We start from the raw sequence: 20791 nt of genomic DNA on the forward strand, positions 1-20791 counted from the left end.
CAGGGTCGGTTGTCGCACTGTGGTTTTATTTGGCGAAATAACTGTAGAGTTCTCATTTACACGTATTTACACGTATTTACATAATATATACATATATCAATTTGTTTACTACTGTACTTATTTTTTTCACTTCAACTGTGTTGAAATTAATTGTTCGTTTTTACAGGCTCGCGCACCAAATTCAGCCGTAATTATTGTAGGTACACATTTCGACGCCGTCGGTGAAACTTTTTCCGCACAACAAGCAGAGGAATTACAGCAAATTATACGTGAAAAATTTATTGCTATACCAGATGCAGAAAAAATCGGACTGCCTCGTGTAATTGACTCAATAGAAATTAGCTGTCGGTGAGTAAATAAACTGCTAAAATTAAACTATATCTTTAAAAATATTTAAGAAGATTGTAAAGAATTTTTTTTGTTGAACCCCAATCATTTACCAATATATGGTATAAATTGTATTGGGCTTGGACAAGTATTGAACGATTGCGACTATTTTTGAGTCAGAGTATGAGAATCAAATACCAATATATGACATAAATTTTAAAATTAAAATTTTTTTCGAAACAAGAAATTGCATTGATCAAAAATATATTTTTCCAAATAAAAACAAAAAATTCAAGTTATCCTTTATTCTGTCCACGGATTTTTAATATCATCCTCCGTGACTTTCAGTTTCCAATGATTTTCGGCATGGATTGAATTAGTTTTTGGCAGATTTCCAATGGGGTATCATCCCAAAATGCCTTCGTTTTCCGCCACAATCGCTTCTTATTTTGAAATGAAAAGGCTGCCAATATCGTCTTAAAGTCACTCCAGAAGTTCTCAAGTGAATGGTGTTCAAAGTAATATAAATATAACAAATACTCCACTAGTTGAATTAATACAATATGAAAAAATACTTCGAAATAACCACTTTTTTTAAATATTGAGTAAAAATTAAAATATCTTGATGAAAGTTGAACATGTTCCTAATCATAAGAAGTATTGTAGGTGGGTGTTATCGGACCATTGCCACGTTCACAAATCGCTACAAATCAAAAACTTATAATTTGTCATAACTAAGTCACAAATTAAGATGCTGTAAGATAATATGACGAATCGTATTAACGAACATTTGTGGTTAGAAGATCTTCAAAATGAAGACGTGGTCCCGTCTCGGTATAAGTTTAATGTATATTTCTTTTATTCTATTCGAACTATATGACCCAAAATTTGCACAGGACAAATATTTTCAACTTTTTTAGGACCCTGTGAAAACCTGACGCTAACTCTTTACCGAAATAAAGGCCAATCTGTCAGACATGTTATTAGAATTTTGAGAAAGTATCCTTATGTGTCTTTATGACGAAAATGGGTTGAATGTATATTTCTCTTATTCTATTCGAACTACATATATGACCCAAAATTTGCACAGGACAAATATTTTCAACTTTTTTTAGGACCCTGTGAAAACCTGACGCTAACTCTTTACCGAAATAAAAGTCAATCTGTCAGACATGTTATTAGAATTTTGAGAAAATATCCTTCTGTGTCTTTATGACGAAAATGGGTTGAATAGGGCCTTAGCCCCCTTATGTCAAAAATAATTGAATATAGAACATTTCCAATACTTCTTTATTAAGAAAAAAAAAATTAGAAAATGTATTTACACTTCAAAGGTATTACAGAAACAAATACAGTCTGTCAAGTAAGAGCTTGGTTGGGATAATTTATAAAAAAAAATTATTTTATGAAACTTTCATACATATATGTATGTACATTGTACACATTACAAAAAATGATGCAATTTGGTCAATAATATGTCCAGTAACCACCGGCGTCGATAATTGCCTGGCATCTCCGAGGCATGCTTTCTACTAATTTGACGGCGTATTCTAGTAGCAAGGATCTCCAGATCCGACGAATTTCATAAGACAACTGCTTCAAAGTGTATGTGCGTCTTCCACGAAACTTCTGTTTAACATATGCCCACACATTTGCAATAGGGTTTGCATTGGGCGACTGCGACGGCCAATCCAATGTACCGATGTCAGATTGAGTTTTCCACTGAGTACAGAGCTTGCTGCGGTGTTTAGGATCGTTGTCATTCTGCAGAATCCAATCTGCTTTTTTCTGATGAACCATCGTTTGGCAGACAGCAGTAAAATCTTTTTGTAGATTTTTTTTTTCATTTTCTCGGCATTTAGGTTGTCAGTAAAGAGGTACAAAATGCCGAATCCCTGCGTTGAGAAGCAGCTCCAAAGATGCACCTTTATTCCATGTTTTACGGTCCGCTGAACAAGCCTATTGGTGGAAGTTGACCAGGATCGCGTGAGGACAAAACGTGGAGAGGCTTTCTTAGAGGTGTCTAGGAACCCATTTTTCCGAGTACCAATCAAAAAAAAACAAAAATTTTTTTTTTGAATCACCCTAATATATGTATACTTAAAAAATCATTAATATAACTTAAATTTAGTTACGAAAGTTAGAAAAAATTGTCTCCTTAGGGTCCTTTAGTTGCCGTGGTTGTTGTTGTGGCTTTTTCGGTGATGTGGACCGGACCGGTACATGAAAACTTTGAGCTTGGCTGTATTAAATTTTAGCCGGTGCTTCCCCATGCCGTCTGAGAGGTCCTTGAGGCCTCTGCGGATTCTATCCGCAATTTCCGGGAAAGCCTCCAATGCTGTTCCGTTTGCTTCGGCGATAGGGATTTTTATACCTTCGGGTGGCAGCTCTACTTCCGCAGATGATGGTGCTGGTATTTCAACGATGGGCGCGGGTGTGGTTTGGTGTCGTCTGAAGGTGGCCAATATTTGGGCTCGCTTTTCAGCTGCCCGCTTCGCCGTGAAGGGTTCGGAGATGCATCCAAGCGCCCCTTCGCCTCGTCCGATGTATCGCATGACCCGCTCTATTGACTCCAGCACGTAGATACCGCAGTCATCCGTGTTTTCTTGCTGGGGTACGTCTAGCAGCAGCTCCCGATACTCAAATTCTCCTTCTCCGCCTCTTTCCTTGTATTCCCACTGGAGGAATTCGCGCCAGGCCGTGGTTGCGTGGGTGACCTTACCCCTCATCCAGGAATCTGCTGTCCATATCTGGTGTTGGTGGTAGCAGACTGTGTCCGTGACGTGGTGCGTGAGCTCGCGGTTGGATAGGGCGAGGAGGTATCAGTGGTGCTCGGTGTTGTGTGGCGCTAGTACTACCCTCTGTCCAAATATGTCGATGTTGCGAATCCAGCGGTGAATGCGGCGGAAGTTTTCATCGCGTCTTCCTGGCTGGTTCAGCTGCCAGACCACGAATGGGCTAAGGACTGTACCTTTCGGTCCAAATTCTGCTTCCAAGTGCTTAGCGTACGCATCAATGATCGTGTCTGTAAGCCAGCATCCGTCCTTCAGAGATTGTAAGTCTGCTTGATACAGGTAGACTCCATTTGGCCCCGCTGGAGAGGTAAGTTGCGCCTTCTCGTTCTCCGGTAGCGTGTCTTCACTTTCGGATGATAGTTCGATCACCGGCGACCTCCATGGGACGGTGGCATCGTCAGAGGTAGACGCTTCGCTGCTACTAATCCTGCCGACGACGCATGGCTCCGCGGCCAGGTTGGTTCTCTGCGACGCTGCAGTCCAAGAAGCTCGGCGCGTCGTACTTACGTGCGCTGCGATAGAGCGCCTCATGGCAGTTTGCGCCTTGCGAGCCTTTGCGGAAGCTGCCCTGTCGCTACGGTCGGTGGTGTGCACAGTGGTGGCGGCGTTGGGTACGTCGGCCGCGCAAGCGTTGGTTCCGTGACTGGCTGTTGCTACCCCTGTGCGTCGCGCCAGATGTTGCGCCGCTGCTTGCAGAGCCTCTGCGCGTGTTGATCTGGCACTTCTAGTGTCTGAAGTGCCCGCTGCCTCTAGTGGCTGCATCCTGGGGAGCTTCCTTTGCTCCTCCGCCATCCGCTCGCGGAATCGCTTTACGCTCTGCGTCCATTTATCGTTGTCGTTCATCTTGTGTGTATTTATCTTAGAAAAATTCTTGTAATGTCTAATCTTACTGACGGCTCACGGTCGAATGATTTCGATCTACTCGTTGGTACTCGTTTTGGTCGGTAGACATGCTCGTTTGAGTAAGGATTTATATTTATTTTTATTTTCATTTTTTTAAATTTGTAATTTTTACGTTTGTAATTTTTAAATTTGTAACTTTTAAATTTGTAATGTTTAAATTTGTAATTTTTTTAAATTTGTAATTTTTAAACTTGTAATTTTTATTTATTTATTTATTTTTTTTTTTTCTTTACACTGCCGCAAAACTGTTGTACAGCTTCAATTCGCTGATGTTCACTGTTTTCTCCTTGCCACCGTCGATCTTCTGGACATGTACGATCACTGGTGAAATGTATCTTAGAATTTTATAAGGACCGTCGTACTTCGGGGCTAACTTTGCGGCGAAACCGTCTGCGGCTTTAGAGAGATGATGTTCCTTCGCCAGAACTAGCTCTCCGATCGCGGGGGTCCATTTTCTACGCCTCAAATTATAGTGGCGGGCTTGGTCCATGGATGCTCTCTCCATGTTTTGTCGAACGATTCTGAAGGCTTCCTGCATCCTGTCGTACTTTTCTTCAGCCGTCGGGGGTATCATACCTGTGCCGATATTAACTTCGTCGAAAAGGGCCTTGGGCAGTCGCGGTTCTCGTCCTTGTACGAGAAATGCCGGGCTATACCCTGTGGAGGCCGAGATGCTGGAATTTACTGCCAGCTCAATCTCTGGGAGAAAATCGTCCCATTGCTGGTGTCGTGATTTACTGAGTTGTGCAATAATTCGCTTGATCGTGCGGTTTACTCTTTCCGTGGGATTTTCTTGAGGTGTATACGGCGCTGTGAATTGCTGGCGTACCCCTAATTCCTTTAGATAGTGTTGCCATAATGTACTCGTGAATTGAACACCATTGTCCGAAATAAGGATCTTCGGAACGCCAAATCTCGCGAGGATTCTCTCTCTAAATGCGCGACGAAGTCCTTCAGCTGTAGCGCGCCTCATGGGGACTAATTCAACCCACTTGCTGAAGCGGTCGAAAAACACCAGTAGCATTGTATTGCCATGGGTTGATCGCGGTAAGGGTCCGATGAAGTCGGTGCAAACTGTGGCAAACGGTTCTTGTGCCACCTGTGAGAGCATCTTCCCTGCTGGTCTCTGCTGTCCTTCCTTGTATTTCTGGCAGGACTCACACTGGCGTACGTACTGGCTAATGTCGCGGAACATTCCTGGCCAGTAATATCTATTGGCGACTCGGGCTACTGTCCCGTGATTCTCCTGTAGCACTCTTATGCGGAGGGGCTTAGGCACACATAGCTTCCAGGGTACAGCCTCTTCATCCTGAGATCTACACGGAATGTGGCGATAAAGTTGGCCATCCTTCTCCATGTAATCTGCGTACTTTTCTGGGTTTGCGCGAACTTCTTCTACTCGCTTACGCCACCATTTGCATTGTGGAGCCATCGTCGTCGCTTGCCTTATGGTCTCTAGCGGCTGTCGGGACAGTGCGTCTGCTACTTGGTTGAGTTTCCCTTTACGATATTCGATGTCGAAAGTATGCTGCTGTAACTCTAAAGCCCATCGTGCTATACGACCGGAAGGGCTCTCTATGGAATTCAGCCACTTCAATGACATGTGATCGGTTATCACCTTAAATCGATATCCTTCTAGGTAGGGTCTCATTTTCCGAATTCCCCAGACTATGGCGAGGCACTCCTTTTCGGTAGCTGAATAGTTTTTCTCTGCCTCATTTAATTTTCGGCTGGCGTAGGCTATTACGCGTTCTCCTCCTTCCAGATTCTGCGTCAGTACGGCTCCAAGGCCGATGTTGCTGGCGTCCGTCTGCAAAGTGAATGCCTGGCTGAAATCCGGACATGCCAGGACGGGAGCCTCCGTTAACTTTTGCTTGATGCTTTCAAATGCTGATTGTTGCTCAGGTCCCCATTTCCAGTGTTTCCCTTTCTTCAAGAGAGCTGTGAGCGGCTGGCTCATGGTCGCGAAATCTGGCACAAAGCGGCGATACCAAGAGGCTATCCCAAGATACTGACGGACTTCTTTCACGTTAGTTGGGGGCTTCAGCTCCTGGATTGCTGCAACTTTCTCGGGGTCGGTGTGGATGCCTTTGTCACTAATCACATGACCTAAGTATCGGAGTTCCTTCTTAAAAAACTCGCACTTTTCAGGGTTAATTCGAAGGTTGTTCTGCTGTAGTCTCTGCAGTACCTTTCGCAAATTCCGTATGTGTTCCTCGAATGTAGAGCCTTTGACGTTTATATCGTCCAGGTAGGCGAAGGCGTGTGGTTCCATCTCCGGGCCTATGACCTGGTCGAGTACTCTCTGGAACGTCGCTGGTGCCGAATGTAAGCTGAATGGCATCACGCGCCATTGAAATAGGCCACGCCCAGGTACGGTAAAGGCGGTATACGGGCGGCTGCCTTGCTCCAAAGGTATCTGCCAGTAGCCGTTCTTGAGATCCAGACTACTAATGTACCTTGCTCTTCGTAACTTGTCAAGTATATGTTGTATCCTAGGTAAGGGGTATGCGTCGGGTACAGATCGGGCGTTGAGTTGCCGATAATCCACGCATAAACGCCACTTACCGTTCTTCTTCCGTGCCAACACAATCGGCGCGCTGTGTGGGCTGTGAGACGGCTCAATACATTTCTTCGCCAGCAGCTCGTCGATCTCGGCGTTGATGATGGCCTGCATCGCTGGATTCCGCGGAAAATATCGTTGCTTGATTGGTCGGCTGTCGGTCATAGTGATTTTATGTTCCGCCACGGTCGTCACTCCACTCATGCTTTCAAATTTTCGAAGTTCTTCGTCTAAAAAATCACGTATACGGGCCGCTTCGTTTCTCTGGTTGACGGTCGATGAAGTCCCGAGTCGATTGACCCTCCTGCACTTAAGTTTTCGTCTGGTTTTCTTCGTCATCCTGCGCTTTAGCAGGCGTGTGTCTGGCGTAGTAAGGGTTACGTTGCTTACGGCTTTGGATGACATGGTGCGGGCTGCCGTTGATTGCTGCGCATTTGACGCTTTCAGCACTACCTGGTGACCTCCGCAGGATACTACAGCTCCCATGTTCCCCAGTGTATCCAATCCAAGTATGACGTCATCAATCGCTCCGGGCATCACGTGTAACACTGCCTTTAATGATGTCTTTCCGAGTTGAATGGTGGTCTCCACGGCGTCGAAAATCTTGCTGGTGGTGCCATCGGCCATTTGTATCTCGATAGCTACGGTCACCTTCTTACTGTTCCCGGTTGCGTCCATATGTTCTGCAACTCGTGGTGATATAAAACTTTTCGAAGCGCCGGTGTCGATGACGGCTTCCGCCGGTTCTCCGCCCAGCGTGATTAGGGCGTATAGCCGGCCGCGTTCCTGATGCATAATTATTGGTTGTTCGGCGCTGAGTCCCGTGGGTTCGCCGCGCCTTGTCTTTGGCGAAACCCTTGGTCGTTTCCCTGTTGTTTATGACAACATTCTTTCGTTAGCACATCCGCTCGGCCACACTCCCTGCAACACAATTTCTTGGGATTACGGCATTTCCTAGCATAGTGACCTTCCTGACCGCATCTGAAGCATATATTTCCCGGCCTAACGGCTCCACTCGTAGATGGTTGCTGACGATGCGCATCTACCGTCGCGTGGTGTTGTGGTGCACGTGGTAACGGCCTACTTGCATGTCTCGCCTCGTGGTCACCTATAATGTGTCTCGTCATCTCGCGTCGAGGTGGCTCTACTCCTCGTCGTTGCCCTTCATATATCCCTTCGTACTCTTCTGCCAGTGTGATGAGTTCAGCCAGCGTCTCGAAATCTCGCCGCTGAATGTAGAGAAAATAATCGGTGTGACTATTCCGAAAAATTCTTTCCAGCCGCTCTTCCGGATTATACCCAACGTGTCGCATTAAGCTCTGCATAGCTAGAACGTAGTCCTTGTATTTTTCTCGAACGTGTTGTCTTCGCTGCCGTATGTTATCTTCGAGGCGTTCGAAGTAACGTGCTGGTAGGAAGAAGCGCAGAAAGTCCTTTTTGAAGGTTGCCCAACTCTCCCAATGTTCGTTATTGTTGCGATACCATTGGAGAGCGGTACCGCACAATAATTCGGGCATGGTTCTTGGAAGAATGTCCATATTCACCATGTACACTTCGGAGAGCTCTTCTAATCTCTCGACAAACGCTAATGGGTCTCGCCCGCCGTCGTATTTCACGGACCACTTCCTCACCTGGTCGATGATGGGTGCGAATGTAACAATGTGGTTCTGTTGAAGTAACCTGTTGATTTGTGGCGGCTGTAGCCGTGATGATTCCGCGAAAGTGCTCGCGGTCCCTCTGTCTTGATCGGCTGGGAAGGTTGTCTTCTGATCGCCTTCGTCTCGTGAAGCGATCTCACCTGCTTTGTATGCAGCTTCCATTTTTAAAAATTGTTCCTCTACTTCCGGGTCTCCGTGCGCCTTGGCTGCCAATGTAGTTATGCGCTTACGAATCTCCCGCGTGGTGCCCATGTGGTCAACTCCCAGACTCTGTGCGAAGGAGATTAGTTGCTCCTTGGACACGTTGTCTAACCACATGAAATCTGCCATCTCCTTACTAAATGTCGTTTTCCTGATAATATACGATCCGCAGGGTCCCTGCTCGGGCGCCAATTGTAACGAAGCTTTTTGCTGCCCCTGCTTCTTACAAGTATAATTGCTGAGGTATACTCGCCGTGTCCAGGGTTCGTTACAATAAATTTGTAAATGTTGGGGCTCTTCTGCGAATCGTTCTTTATTTCTTCAATCTTATATTAATACCTAATATAATATATTAATCCACGTCTCCTACGTTGTACAGTCGTCGCCCGAGGACGGCGCTGTTAGGGTAACGGTTCGATGTGCCCCGTTAGGGCAATACCGTTTCCCCGCTCTGCTGCGCTCCTGGGTGCTAGACGACTTAAATCACGCACTGCTGCTTCTGCCGACTACGCTCGGCTACTTCTGCCGACGCTCGCGTAGGTGTCACTCACTTGACGACTTAAATCACACGCTGCTGCTTCTGCTGACTACGCTCGGCTACTTCTGCCGACGCTCGCGTAGGTGTCACTCACTTGACGACTTAAATCACACGCTGCTGCTTCTGCTGACTACGCTCGGCTACTTCTGCCGACGCTCGCGCAGGTGTCACTCACTTGACGACTTAAATCACACGCTGCTGCTTCTGCTGACTACGCTCGGCTACTTCTGCCGACGCTCGCGTAGGTGTCACTCACTTGACGACTTAAATCACACGCTGCTGCTTCTGCTGACTACGCTCGGCTACTTCTGCCGACGCTCGCGTAGGTGTCACTCACTTTACGACTTAAATCACACGCTCTAAAGATCCCGGATCACGGATGACTGTCTTAGCGACCGCGATGTTAACGGTTGAGTCGGTCAGAGGATAAACTCACTACCGAGCTCACCCTTAACATACGGCGTTCACAAGTCAGGATACCAAGACTAGCCAGAGGATAAACTCACTGCATAGTCTGATGCCCGGACTTGCGTACGCTGTCACGGTCCCGTGCTGACTGACTGATCATCCGCCATCTAACTACCCACCAAGCCTGTGTTGCGTGCTAGCACATTCGCAACATGTTGCGTTGGGATGGCGTGTGTTGCTGGGATGGCGTGTGTTGCTGGCGGTGGCGTGATTTTACCGCTGCGTATGCATGCTTGCTGTTGTTTCGTCTGCTTGTCTGGTTTGCGTGGCGTTTTTTTACCGCTGCGTATGCATTCTTGTTGTCCTCTTATCTGCATGTCTGGTTTCTCCATCTTCGTGGCGTGGTTTTACCGCTGCGTATATATGCTTGTGAACAATAGGGTGGGCCTTTGTGTGGACTAAATTCTATAAGATATTTAGTTCTCACACTATATTCAATAAAATAGGACAGATACATATATGAACTACGCGGAGAGAAATATAGAACCAAGTTTGAGCAATCTTTTAATTCATATTAGTTGATGTTCACAAGTTGTTGTTGAGAGTCGAGAGCTCATTTAGTCGTTGTCTAAGAGGCCTCCTAGCTAAATAAAATTACAAATAACCCCCCAGTCCTCTACACAACGCCCCCATTTTCTTTCTGGGTCTCTTACCGCCCCCCTTGACAACTGCAGCGCCCACAAGGGGGCGTTATCGCCCACTTTGGGAAACACTGGTCTAAACGTTGACTTAGTTCCGTGATTTGACTGCCTCGCATATCGACTCCTGTCAGTATTTTATATAAATTTTCGTTTCCACCGCTGAGCTTTGTTGTATTGAAGGACAATTTGATACTCTCAGTGCTCTTGTCATTATTAATCGAATATTTGAATACGGCCTGCTAATATTCATTGCTAATGATGGCTTGATATATTATGTCGCGTTCATGTACGATATGAAAAGTTATATTCAATAAAATACCGTCCACTTTTAAATTCAAAGTAAAGCTACCTTTTATATTGATACTACTGTCGCCTATACCCTTCATCAGGGACGCATCCAGAGTAGAAATTTTGCTGGGGGAACTATATATCTTGTGTCAAATGAATTACTCGATAGATTTAAAGTTTGCTTCCTAACATTATCCGAACATTTTTATGTTACATTGAAAAAATACATAGATGCGAAATAAAAACATAATAAAAATAAAAAAAAACACATAGTAAAGATAAATAAAAAAACATAAACAAAACTTTGAGCAATCAGCGCTTCAGATATGGTCAATATAATGGAAATCCAACTTTTCAAAGCCCCAGATACCGAACATGTAGACCGCATTACACATGTCTTGCTTTTTATCGGAAATATAAGTCAATCTGTTGGATATATTATTCATACTACACCCGAACTTCACCCTTCCTTACTTGTTTTAAATATTTTTATATTACTTCTTTGACCTTAAAAATAGAACAATGCATAACGTACGTCTATTGGCGAATATCATTTACGATACCGCCTTTATGCTGCGTTCACCTGGGTCTAAAGAGCCGCTATTGTTGCAAAAGGTACCTGCCACTTACATTGCTCTGGAAGACATAGTAAATGTTATTGCTGGTAATTTACGCTCAGCTGGCGTTGATCCTGTGCTTGATGCTGAAGAATATCGTAAACTTGTCACGGAAGAAATGCGCTTACATAATTATAAAAGCTTCCGTGATTCGGCCGAACTTAATCAAGCAACAATGTTTTTGCATGATAATGGAGTGATTTTACATTACGATGACGCAACACTACGTGATTACTACTTCCTCGATCCACAATGGTTATGTGATATGCTAGCCCATGTGGTGACAGTACGAGAAATTAATCCTTTTGCTCGGACCGGCATTATGAATATGGACGATTTGGGATTGCTGTTCCGTAGCGTTAAAAGCCAGAGTAAGGAAAACCGAAGGTATGCTATATTTTTTAATCTAATAAACAAAAATTATTCACTTAATTTTTTTATTAAATTTCTAGTTATATCGTAAGTCTGTTGAATAAATTTGAAGTTGCATTAACGTGGGATTCACGCACATTATTGATACCATCACTGTTACCTCATCATGAAGAATGTACAGCTAATGAGGGTACCACTGTTAAAGTAAAAAAGGAAATCAAATAAAAGGAATAAATACTTAAACTAATTCTGAATATATTAAGGTTTTCCAACGATCGCGTACTCGGAACTTGAATAAAGGATGTTCAAATAAAATAAATGTGAATAGTCTAACATTCAAGTTACACTCATCGAATAATCTCTTTGGTTGCGATGTGGGACTACGACGCATTCTTTTAATGACATATTTTCCTTCAGGATTTTGGTCTCGCATTCTAACCAGATTGTTGGCCGACGAGCAAATTACGGAGGCTATAAAATCCATGTATTTGCCTGAAAATGACGTAAGTCCATTAACATTTTTTTCAAAAATTTGTACACATTATATTTGTATATCCTTGAGAGGAGTATGATTTATGTTGCTAAGGATTGTTGTTGGATGTTGCTACATATGGATATATATCAGTGGTTGCTAAATTATTATATACTTATATTTATGCTCACGATGACGAGACTAGTTAAAATCCGCATGTCTGTCTGTATGTCCAACAGTCCGTCTGGCTGTGCAAGTTGTAACTTGAATAAAAATTTAGATATCGTAATGAAACTTGGTGAGGTTAGCACTAAATTAAGATATTTAACAGTAATTAGGCACAGCGTGGGCTAAATATTTTGAAAAAAAAAAACGGTCGTGGCCCGGTCCTCTAATTCGTTTTATGTACATATCTCATAAACTAATTAAGCTACAAAACCATAGCCAGTACAAATTCTTATCGACACTGTATTAATGTATGAAATGGGAAGATAACCCCGTTCACTCCCCATATAATGGCCCTCTTAAAAACTACCAAAAGTGTGATAAATTAATAACTACATATGACAGAAACATAAAATTTTACACCAGCAATGGTATGAGAGGGCTCTGTAGGATTCAGGGTAAAAATTGGACGATGGGCGTGACACCTCCTAATCTTAGGTGCAATCACATATCGCCCGACCAACAATGCGAAAATGGGCGAAATGGGACTACAAACACGCCTAGTTCCAATATAATACAATTTTCAATTTCATTTGATTATTTCACTTTCTCTGCACAAATGAAGCAGTAATTAATATACCGGAATAAAACTTTGCACGAATAATGACTCAAAGTATGCCAACTCTAGACTAACTAGTCCAACTAAAACTGTTTAAGCTCCTAGGTGCCGAATATTTGAACCCCAGTACCTATAATTGACTTTTTACCACAATTATCGGTAAATGTATGAGATGTACAATTGAAATTCAGGGATTATTCTTTACTAACAGTAATAATAATTCTTTTCTATGGGTTGAATCCGGCTCCCATTTACCTAATACAGAGATTTTCGAACTTCCGGGTGACTTTATGCTGCATATATCGGTCAATATGTGAGTTATCTCAATGAAAATGAGAGAACGTATTCATTTATAACAGCATATTTGCGTGCTAAAAACTTGGCCAAGCTTTTATATTACAAACTTCAGGAATTTCGAACATACGGTTGAGTTTACTCGATATGATTGGTGATATTTTTTGTGGGGTACTTTGTAGTATTGGTAAAAAAAAAAAATAAAATCGGGTCCCTATTTCCATATATGTACTTCACATAATGATTTTCGTATTTTAATAAACCTTATGAAGAATAAGTTGATCAATGTGTGAGTTGTATATTAAAAAATCCCTAAAAATACGTTTTCGAGTATCCCGGAACAATGTTCAAATTAATGCAATCGTCCCGTCCCTTTCTCTGCACCAAAAACAAACATATAATGATATCCGACTAAATGAACGTTTTTTTCTTAAAAATTATGTGATTTAACGTTGAATTGAAATTGGTATATACCTAGTTCAAAATATCCTCTAAATTAAAATTAGTCTCTTCGGTTAAGTTGATATCACATGATTGTAATTAATTCACGGTTTTTTCGAATAATTAATATTGAAGTTTTAATATAATGTTTTACCAGCACTTGACGATATTTCCCGCGATTTGATTCTTGCAAGTTGCATTAGTATAAAATGTTCGGTTGCACCCGAGCGTAGCCCTTTTTTACTTGTTTACTATTATTATATAAATTAGCTAATAGTAAACTAATACGTATTTATTTTTTTATTTAGAAAAGCTTGGAATTCGATTTACGCACCTCAGTGGAGCTAGATGCAAAATGGACTTTATGGCAAACTGGCGTTTCTTTGTACTTAGGAACAATTTTACTTTTTAAAATATGGGAAGTACCATTTCCTGCCACTGCTGCAACACATTTATTTCGAAATCCTACACATCGTTTTAAACTGAAATTAGATGGTGTGTGGGGCGATGTAAATTTATCGTCTTCAAGTATATTGGAGTTATATTTTCCACTATTTAATATTGATGTTTACAAGCAAAGATTATCTGACGATACAGTATTAGTTACACAAATTGAACCAAATATGTCAGTGGTTGCAAAATTATTGGCGCTTGTTGTAGATCATATAGACTTATTACTTGAAGATTGGTATCCAGCGCTAGGTACACGATTTGTTCATACATCAGAAGGACGATTTCTAATCACACGCCTCGCTTTATGTCCAAAATGCTTACAAAAACTAGTGAGTGACAACAGTGGACAAGTCAATTATGCTGTTAATTGCAGTGTGAGTGGTGTTGTTTCTGAAGAGAGTTATAATGCCAACAAAAATAAGTTTTGTAATCAACGTATTCTGAAATTGAATGAAAGTTCTGATGAAAGTAGAATGAATTTGTTCTCACCATATGTTAATACTACGCAGCGGTGTGAACGAGCATCAGAAGTGAGTTTTTTTCTAATTGATATGATCTTTATTTGATGTTTTTAATTCCTGAACAGAGTATATTAATTTTGCGCCTCCGCAAGTCAACTTGCTTGCTGTGATCATTTTGAGTATTAATCTTAAAAATACTTTGTTTGCCATTTGATTTTGGCTGAAGCCATACGAAGCCAAATGAGCTTTGGAAAGCGTAGCGAGTTGAATCAATTATTTATTTATATAAATTATTTGACAAGATATCTTTAACAGGTACAAAGTCCCACAACCAACGTTCAAAATAGAATTGATGCCAATTTCTACCCAACTAAAGAAAAATTAAATACAACAGATTTACAATTTAAAATATCTGCTCCATCGCAGAATCACCGTTGAGGAACCACATAAGAGAAATGGTCCAGTACAATGTACAAACTGCCAAGAGTATGAACATACGAAAGCATATAGCACCCTACGCAGTGTCTGTGTGGTGTAGTGACCTACATCCTACTTCAAAATGTTCTCTTAAAAAAGAGGATTTAAATAAAAAATGTAGTAATTGTGGGGGAAATCACACTGCAAACTACAGGGGTTGCCCTGTATAAGAAAACTTAAAAACGAAATTGTCTGTCGGAATTCAAGCATGTCATAACCAACCAAACACCCCGTAATGAAATTATAGCAATCTCAGATAAAAGTTCAAATCCTATTACTTTTAAGAATAACACTATGCAAGGAAGCTATGCAAATTTAGTAAGGCAACACTGTACAAATGCAACTGCCGCAAAATCCTCCAAATGGAGGTACTGAAAGTATGATTTTAAATCTTACATAGTGTATGACACAATTTATGTCTACCATGCAAAACATGATCCATGATTTGATAAAATCACAAAATCAAATGCTGCAAAATTTATTAAGTAAGAAATGAGCGTACTAAATATCTGTATATGGAATGGTGTTAACCAACATAAACTTAGATTATTAGATTTCTGTCTAAAAAAAAAATAAAGATGTAATGCTTATATCTGAAACTCATCTAACAAATATTAAAGTAATTTCAATATATTGGGATTTAGAGTCTATGTACAAATCGTCCGGATGGAAAAGCGCATGTTGGTTAGAAATCGATTAAATCACTATGCTCTAGAATCTCATGCTACAGCAGTGTTACAAGCTACAACAATATCCCTAAAAAATCGGCATTGTGACTTAAACCTTACGGCTACTTTTTTGGAGCGATAGGTCAAAAGAGGTGTAATGCAAAACACACGTACTGGGGCGGAGGATAGATCGCTTATGACAGCTGATACATGTACAGACTTATCCTGTACTAATAAAGTTATACGAACATCCCATGATATTTGAGCCAAAACATCTCATAAAACTAACTGTTCGAAGTATAAAAAATATATCAGCAGTCACAACAATATTGATTGAGAATAAGAAAATTTAATGACGTAATAACTAATGCAGCTGTATTGGCAACACCAAAAAGACATAATAAACCAGTTGGTTAGAAAGATCATCAATAATGAAATAAAAAAAACTTGTAAACAAGAAAAGGCGAGCTAGACGTGAATGGCAGTTAAGTTGCTCCCCTTCAACTCTGCTTCAATTGAAATCTGCTGTAAGTTAAAAAAAGCTCTTAAACGCGAGGAAGAACACAACACTGATAATTATATAAAGAAACTGTGTCCAAATTCTAGCAAGCAAAACTCCCTTTGGAAAGCTCAAAAGTCTTTAAAGCCACCAGTAGATTCCAACATGCCTCTGGGACAGTTGAATGGTAATTGGGCACGTTGTGATGAGGAAAAGGCAAATTGCTTTTCAAATCACCTGGAAAAGGTATTTCAACCTAATTGCCCAAAGTGCCAACTTTGCCCACTACCGCTAACGAGTGGCTTCTGTCTATTACTGTTTCTGAAGTTATTAGAATCATAAAAGAGCTAAACCCGAAAAGGCATCAGGACACGATAAAATTACTTCAAAAATGCTAATTGAGTTACCAAATGTTGCTACAACGGTGCTCTCCTTGCTCTTCAATGTAATTCTTGGTTTCGGAGACTATCCAATTTAGTGGAAAGCGTCGCAGATCATCATGATGTAATAGATAAAAATGGAAAAGACTTAACACAACCATCTTCCTACAGACCAATAATTGTTACTTTCAAAGATGACTATTTTCCTCCACAAAAAACAAAAATAATATAATACTAACGCACCAATTCGGTTTCGTGCTAAACATGGCTCTGTAGAGCAAGTAAATAGAATTACCAACAAAATCAGGATCTTAAAATGAACAATGTCCTAGTACCCCAAGTGAATGAAGTAACTTATATGGGGATTCACATGGATCGAAGGTTCAGGTGGCGAAAACATATAGCTAATAAAATAAGTTGCATGAAGTTAAGTGCAGCAAATTTAAATTGTCTTTTAACCAAAAAAAAGGTATATTCAACAGATTTGACAAAGCGACACACAATAGCATATAACTAGCTGCCTTTCAAACTGACCGAGCAAAATCAAAATTAAGATTTTCATAAACAATTTTTTCTTATAACATTTAGTAACCTTAATTCGACATACAGTGGCGGACAAAAGTCTACACACCCCCTGTTTTCTTCGATGTGAGAGTACAAAAACTTTTTAGAAAAATGTGTTGATACAGTTTTATTCTAATCTTCTTTCTAATAACAACAAACTTAAAAAATCCGTTAATTAATATAAAACTACAAATTTATGGAATAAAAACTCAAATATTGTGTTGACAAAAGTCTACATACAGTACAAAAATATCTTAGTTCAGTGCGAAAAACTTTACAAAATGCTAGTTATTAAGACGTTTTAGTATTTAGGTGGGTCCCCATTGGCATCTGTAACTGCTTGAAGACGCCGTGGCATTGATTCTGCAAAATTTGTCAACGCTGCAGATGTAATACTGTTCCAAGGTCCCAATATGCGCTCTTAGAGTAGAGCAGAGCTAGAAATTTGGTTCTTTCTAATTCTACGCTCCAAAATCCTCCCAGACATGTTCAATAATATTCATATTTGGACTTTGAGGTGGTGTATTTAATTGACTTGGAGTATAATAAAGCAACCAATCCTTGACAATTTGCGCCGCATGCATCGGATCGTTATCTTGTTGAAATATCCAACCGGAACCGAGCCCTAAATTATCCACCAAAGGCTTCAAATTATGTTCCAACAGAGACTTATACTTATAACCGTCCATTTCACCTTCAATAAAGTCCGAATTTCTAACTTCAGAGGCCGCAACAACTGCCCAAACCATTACGCTGCCGCCACCGAGCTTCACAATTGATACTACGTTCTTCGGTTCAAGCGTGGCGTTAGTTTTCCATCAAATTTTAGCACTTTCATCACTACCAAAAAGAGTGAATTTAGAATCATCTGTAAATGAAACTTTTTTCCAAAAATCCATTTCCTTTTCTTTGTGTTTTTTGGCGAACTTTAAACGAATTTTCCGATTTTTTCAGAAATAAAAGGTTTCTTCCGTGGTGTTCTACTGTGGAATCCGTTATCGTTTAGAGTTTTTTTTTTATTGCTCTTGGTTGGATACTCATTTGTGACGTACTCGCTATGCGTTCGGCTATATTTGCAGCATTTACTTTTGGATTTTGATCTACTTCGTTGAGAATCAGGCTGACGTATCTACGAGATTGTTTTTTTGGTGGTCCACTGCGCGGTTTATTTTCGTTGGAACCATTATTTTTAAAGTTTTTTAGAATTGTCTGTACTGTTGCTCGACTCAAGTTTAAAATTTTAGAAATTTCACCAAATGATTTTTTTTCTTTTCTTTCTTTTATCACCAAATTTCTTACATCAATTGATATTTCATTTCACGGAGCCATTATAGCTATTGAAGTGTTTAAACCACAACTAAATTCAATAAATATCAAACAATAAACATATTGAAATAAAAGAAAAAGGCTAACGTTACCTTACTGTTAATATAACAATGTACAAAGTATGAGATTTGAACTGTATGTAGACTTTTGTCAAAGCAATTTTTGAGTTTTTCTTCCATAATTTGTTTGTTGTGTATGTTAAATAATGGATTTTTTAGTTAATTGCTATTATAATAAATATTAGAATAAAACTGTATAAATACATTTTTCTAAAAACTTTTTGTACTCTCACATCGAAGAAAACAGGGGGTGTATGTAGACTTTTGTCCGCCACTGTATATGTAGGTCTAAATCAAGCATTGTTGCCAAAGTAACCAAAGGTTTTAAATTGAATGCACATCATGGGTCTGTTACGTTTTCATATTTAGTTATATATACATACATATGTTCACATAGAGGCTAAAAGAAATGTACCTGTGAAGGGTATTATAGCTTCGGCATAGCCGAAGTTAATGTTTTTTTTTTTGTAATTACACTACTCAACAAAATTTTAACCTTTTTTGCCACATAAAAACTCATATGAAAGTTTGAAACCCGCTAAACAATAATATGTGAATGAAATTGACACGTCAGGTTTTTTTGTGACATTAAAACATATATTTTCTTAGAAAGCACAAATATTTCCAGGTGTATTCTTCCTGATCATTCAGTTTTCCTTCAAAGCTCTTATGTCTTTATCAGTTGCCATATTTATGTACTTACAAATATTCCCTGTTAAATTTTCGCCTCGCAGAGTTTGGGTAATTTATCTTTTAGATTTAATAATCTTTTGGAGGCTTTGTCACAGAGAAGTCGGCACTATGTAAGAGGGTCTGTTGGCCGAAGACAAGTTTGGACACTTTAATTAGACTTGGTTGTAGCTTTTGTTTGAGTCAAACGAAAATAATAACCACTTACATGGTTTTGTTTGGTTCGGTTAAAGTCTTTGGTATACTAAATGGTTTATGTCTGGTTTTTAGTTTAGCCCAACCTATTAGCAGTCTAACATATGTACGTTACACAACATTTATGTATGTGGAACCCAGTATTAATCGTGATTCCTAACAGGAAATCGAAAATAGTCTAAATTGCACTGTTCAATTACTGACGTAAGATTACGACGCTGAGATTTAACCCTTCCGATCCGAAAAGCCGTTAAAGTGAATAAAACATATTTCGCATAATCAATATACGTCCAACCATTTTGCTCTATTTTAGCAAATGAACACATGTTTACTATTTAAAATACCACGAATGCAAACAAATGCCGTTGTGTATAGTATAGGCTACGAAATGGGACCAATTTAACCCTTTTTAAAAACTTATATTCTATGCTATGTATCTTTGAAAATACACCGAGGCACATACGTCTCGGTTCGGATAGAAAGGGTTAAAAGTTAATTCTTCACACACATGTGTAACAAACGTTTGCATTACGACTGTTAGTCGAATGCAATATTTATAAGTCGTATAAAAGAAGTTATTTAAAAAATACACGTATATGAGGTTCAATGAATATGTAGCTGTCACAAAAAAAACTGGACGCGATTGAAACATAATTATTATAACTATTGTTGAGGGTACGGCAACATAAACTAAAATCATTAGAAAGTTTGTGTGACAAAAACGGTGTTGACCAGTGTTATCGGAGTTTCGAGAAATGTAATACACTATATAACTTGAACATTTTAAGGATTCTCTTTACCATTCGGATGCCGATTCAGGCGTGGGACCAGATTCTACATGTTCCTCTCGGAACACATCTATTGACGGGCATCCTATTTATAATCTACAGGAAGGAACAAGTGTCTGTTATTGTTGGATGGTGGAGGAATGTATTCTTTCCGTATATAATGAGACAAAGATCGTTTGCCCCGTTCACTTGGATATGCAAATCAATTGGTTGGCTCCCGATGTAGTATTTGCTGATATACCTGAACGATACAGCATAAATTCGGATGATATTATTAAAGGTACTCTTCTAGGCCGCGGGGCATTCGGTTTTGTATTCAAAGCAACTTGCAAATTAAAAGCTGCACGTAACTTTAAAGCTGTAGCAATGAAAATGTTGCAGCCGGTACCACCAGGACCCAGGGCCAAAGAGGTTATTTCTTTTTATTAAAATATAATATAGGGTTGTCAAAAAAGTCTTGCAGTATTTTCGCTAGTTGGCGCTGAAAGCTTGTAGTTCTAGTTTTATTCGTCGCATCGGGTCATGCGATACCTTTTTGGAAAGCTCATTTCACGCGCTAACACGTGTTTGATTGATTGTCATTTTTTTAAGTCGTCCGTGAGTTATAACGTCGCAAACATGTAGCAAAATAAAGAGAAAATGCGGTATATTTTACAGTACTACTCTAATAAAGGCAAAAATGCATCTCAAGCCGCCAATAAAATTTGCAGTTTTTGGACCCGATACAGTTTCCATTTCCACCACACAACAATGGTTTCAACATTTTCGTTCTGGTGTAGAGGTGGTCGAAGATGCGCCACGCTCCGGAAGGCCTTTTGTCGAAAATTGCGATAAAATCGCTGAATTGGTCGAAAGAGACCGGCATAGTA

General features: G+C 40.2%; 1 protein-coding gene across 8 annotated transcripts in view; it reads left to right on the forward strand.

Moving 5' to 3' along the window:
• LOC105233252 (leucine-rich repeat serine/threonine-protein kinase 1) overlaps positions 1-20791 on the forward strand; it is a 54645-nt gene that overhangs the window by 26685 nt on the left and 7169 nt on the right. For all 8 annotated transcript variants that reach the window (XM_011215277.4, XM_019992832.3, XM_011215280.4 and 5 more), the window contains 6 exons: positions 167-348; positions 10901-11386; positions 11452-11575; positions 11635-11874; positions 13671-14345; positions 19923-20333. In XM_011215277.4, the coding sequence (XP_011213579.2) occupies positions 167-348; positions 10901-11386; positions 11452-11575; positions 11635-11874; positions 13671-14345; positions 19923-20333 (2118 nt within the window). The remainder of the gene's footprint in view (positions 1-166; positions 349-10900; positions 11387-11451; positions 11576-11634; positions 11875-13670; positions 14346-19922; positions 20334-20791) is intronic.

The sequence above is a fragment of the Bactrocera dorsalis genome, chromosome 2, assembly GCF_023373825.1.
Source record: "Bactrocera dorsalis isolate Fly_Bdor chromosome 2, ASM2337382v1, whole genome shotgun sequence".
NCBI lineage: Eukaryota > Metazoa > Arthropoda > Insecta > Diptera > Tephritidae > Bactrocera > Bactrocera dorsalis.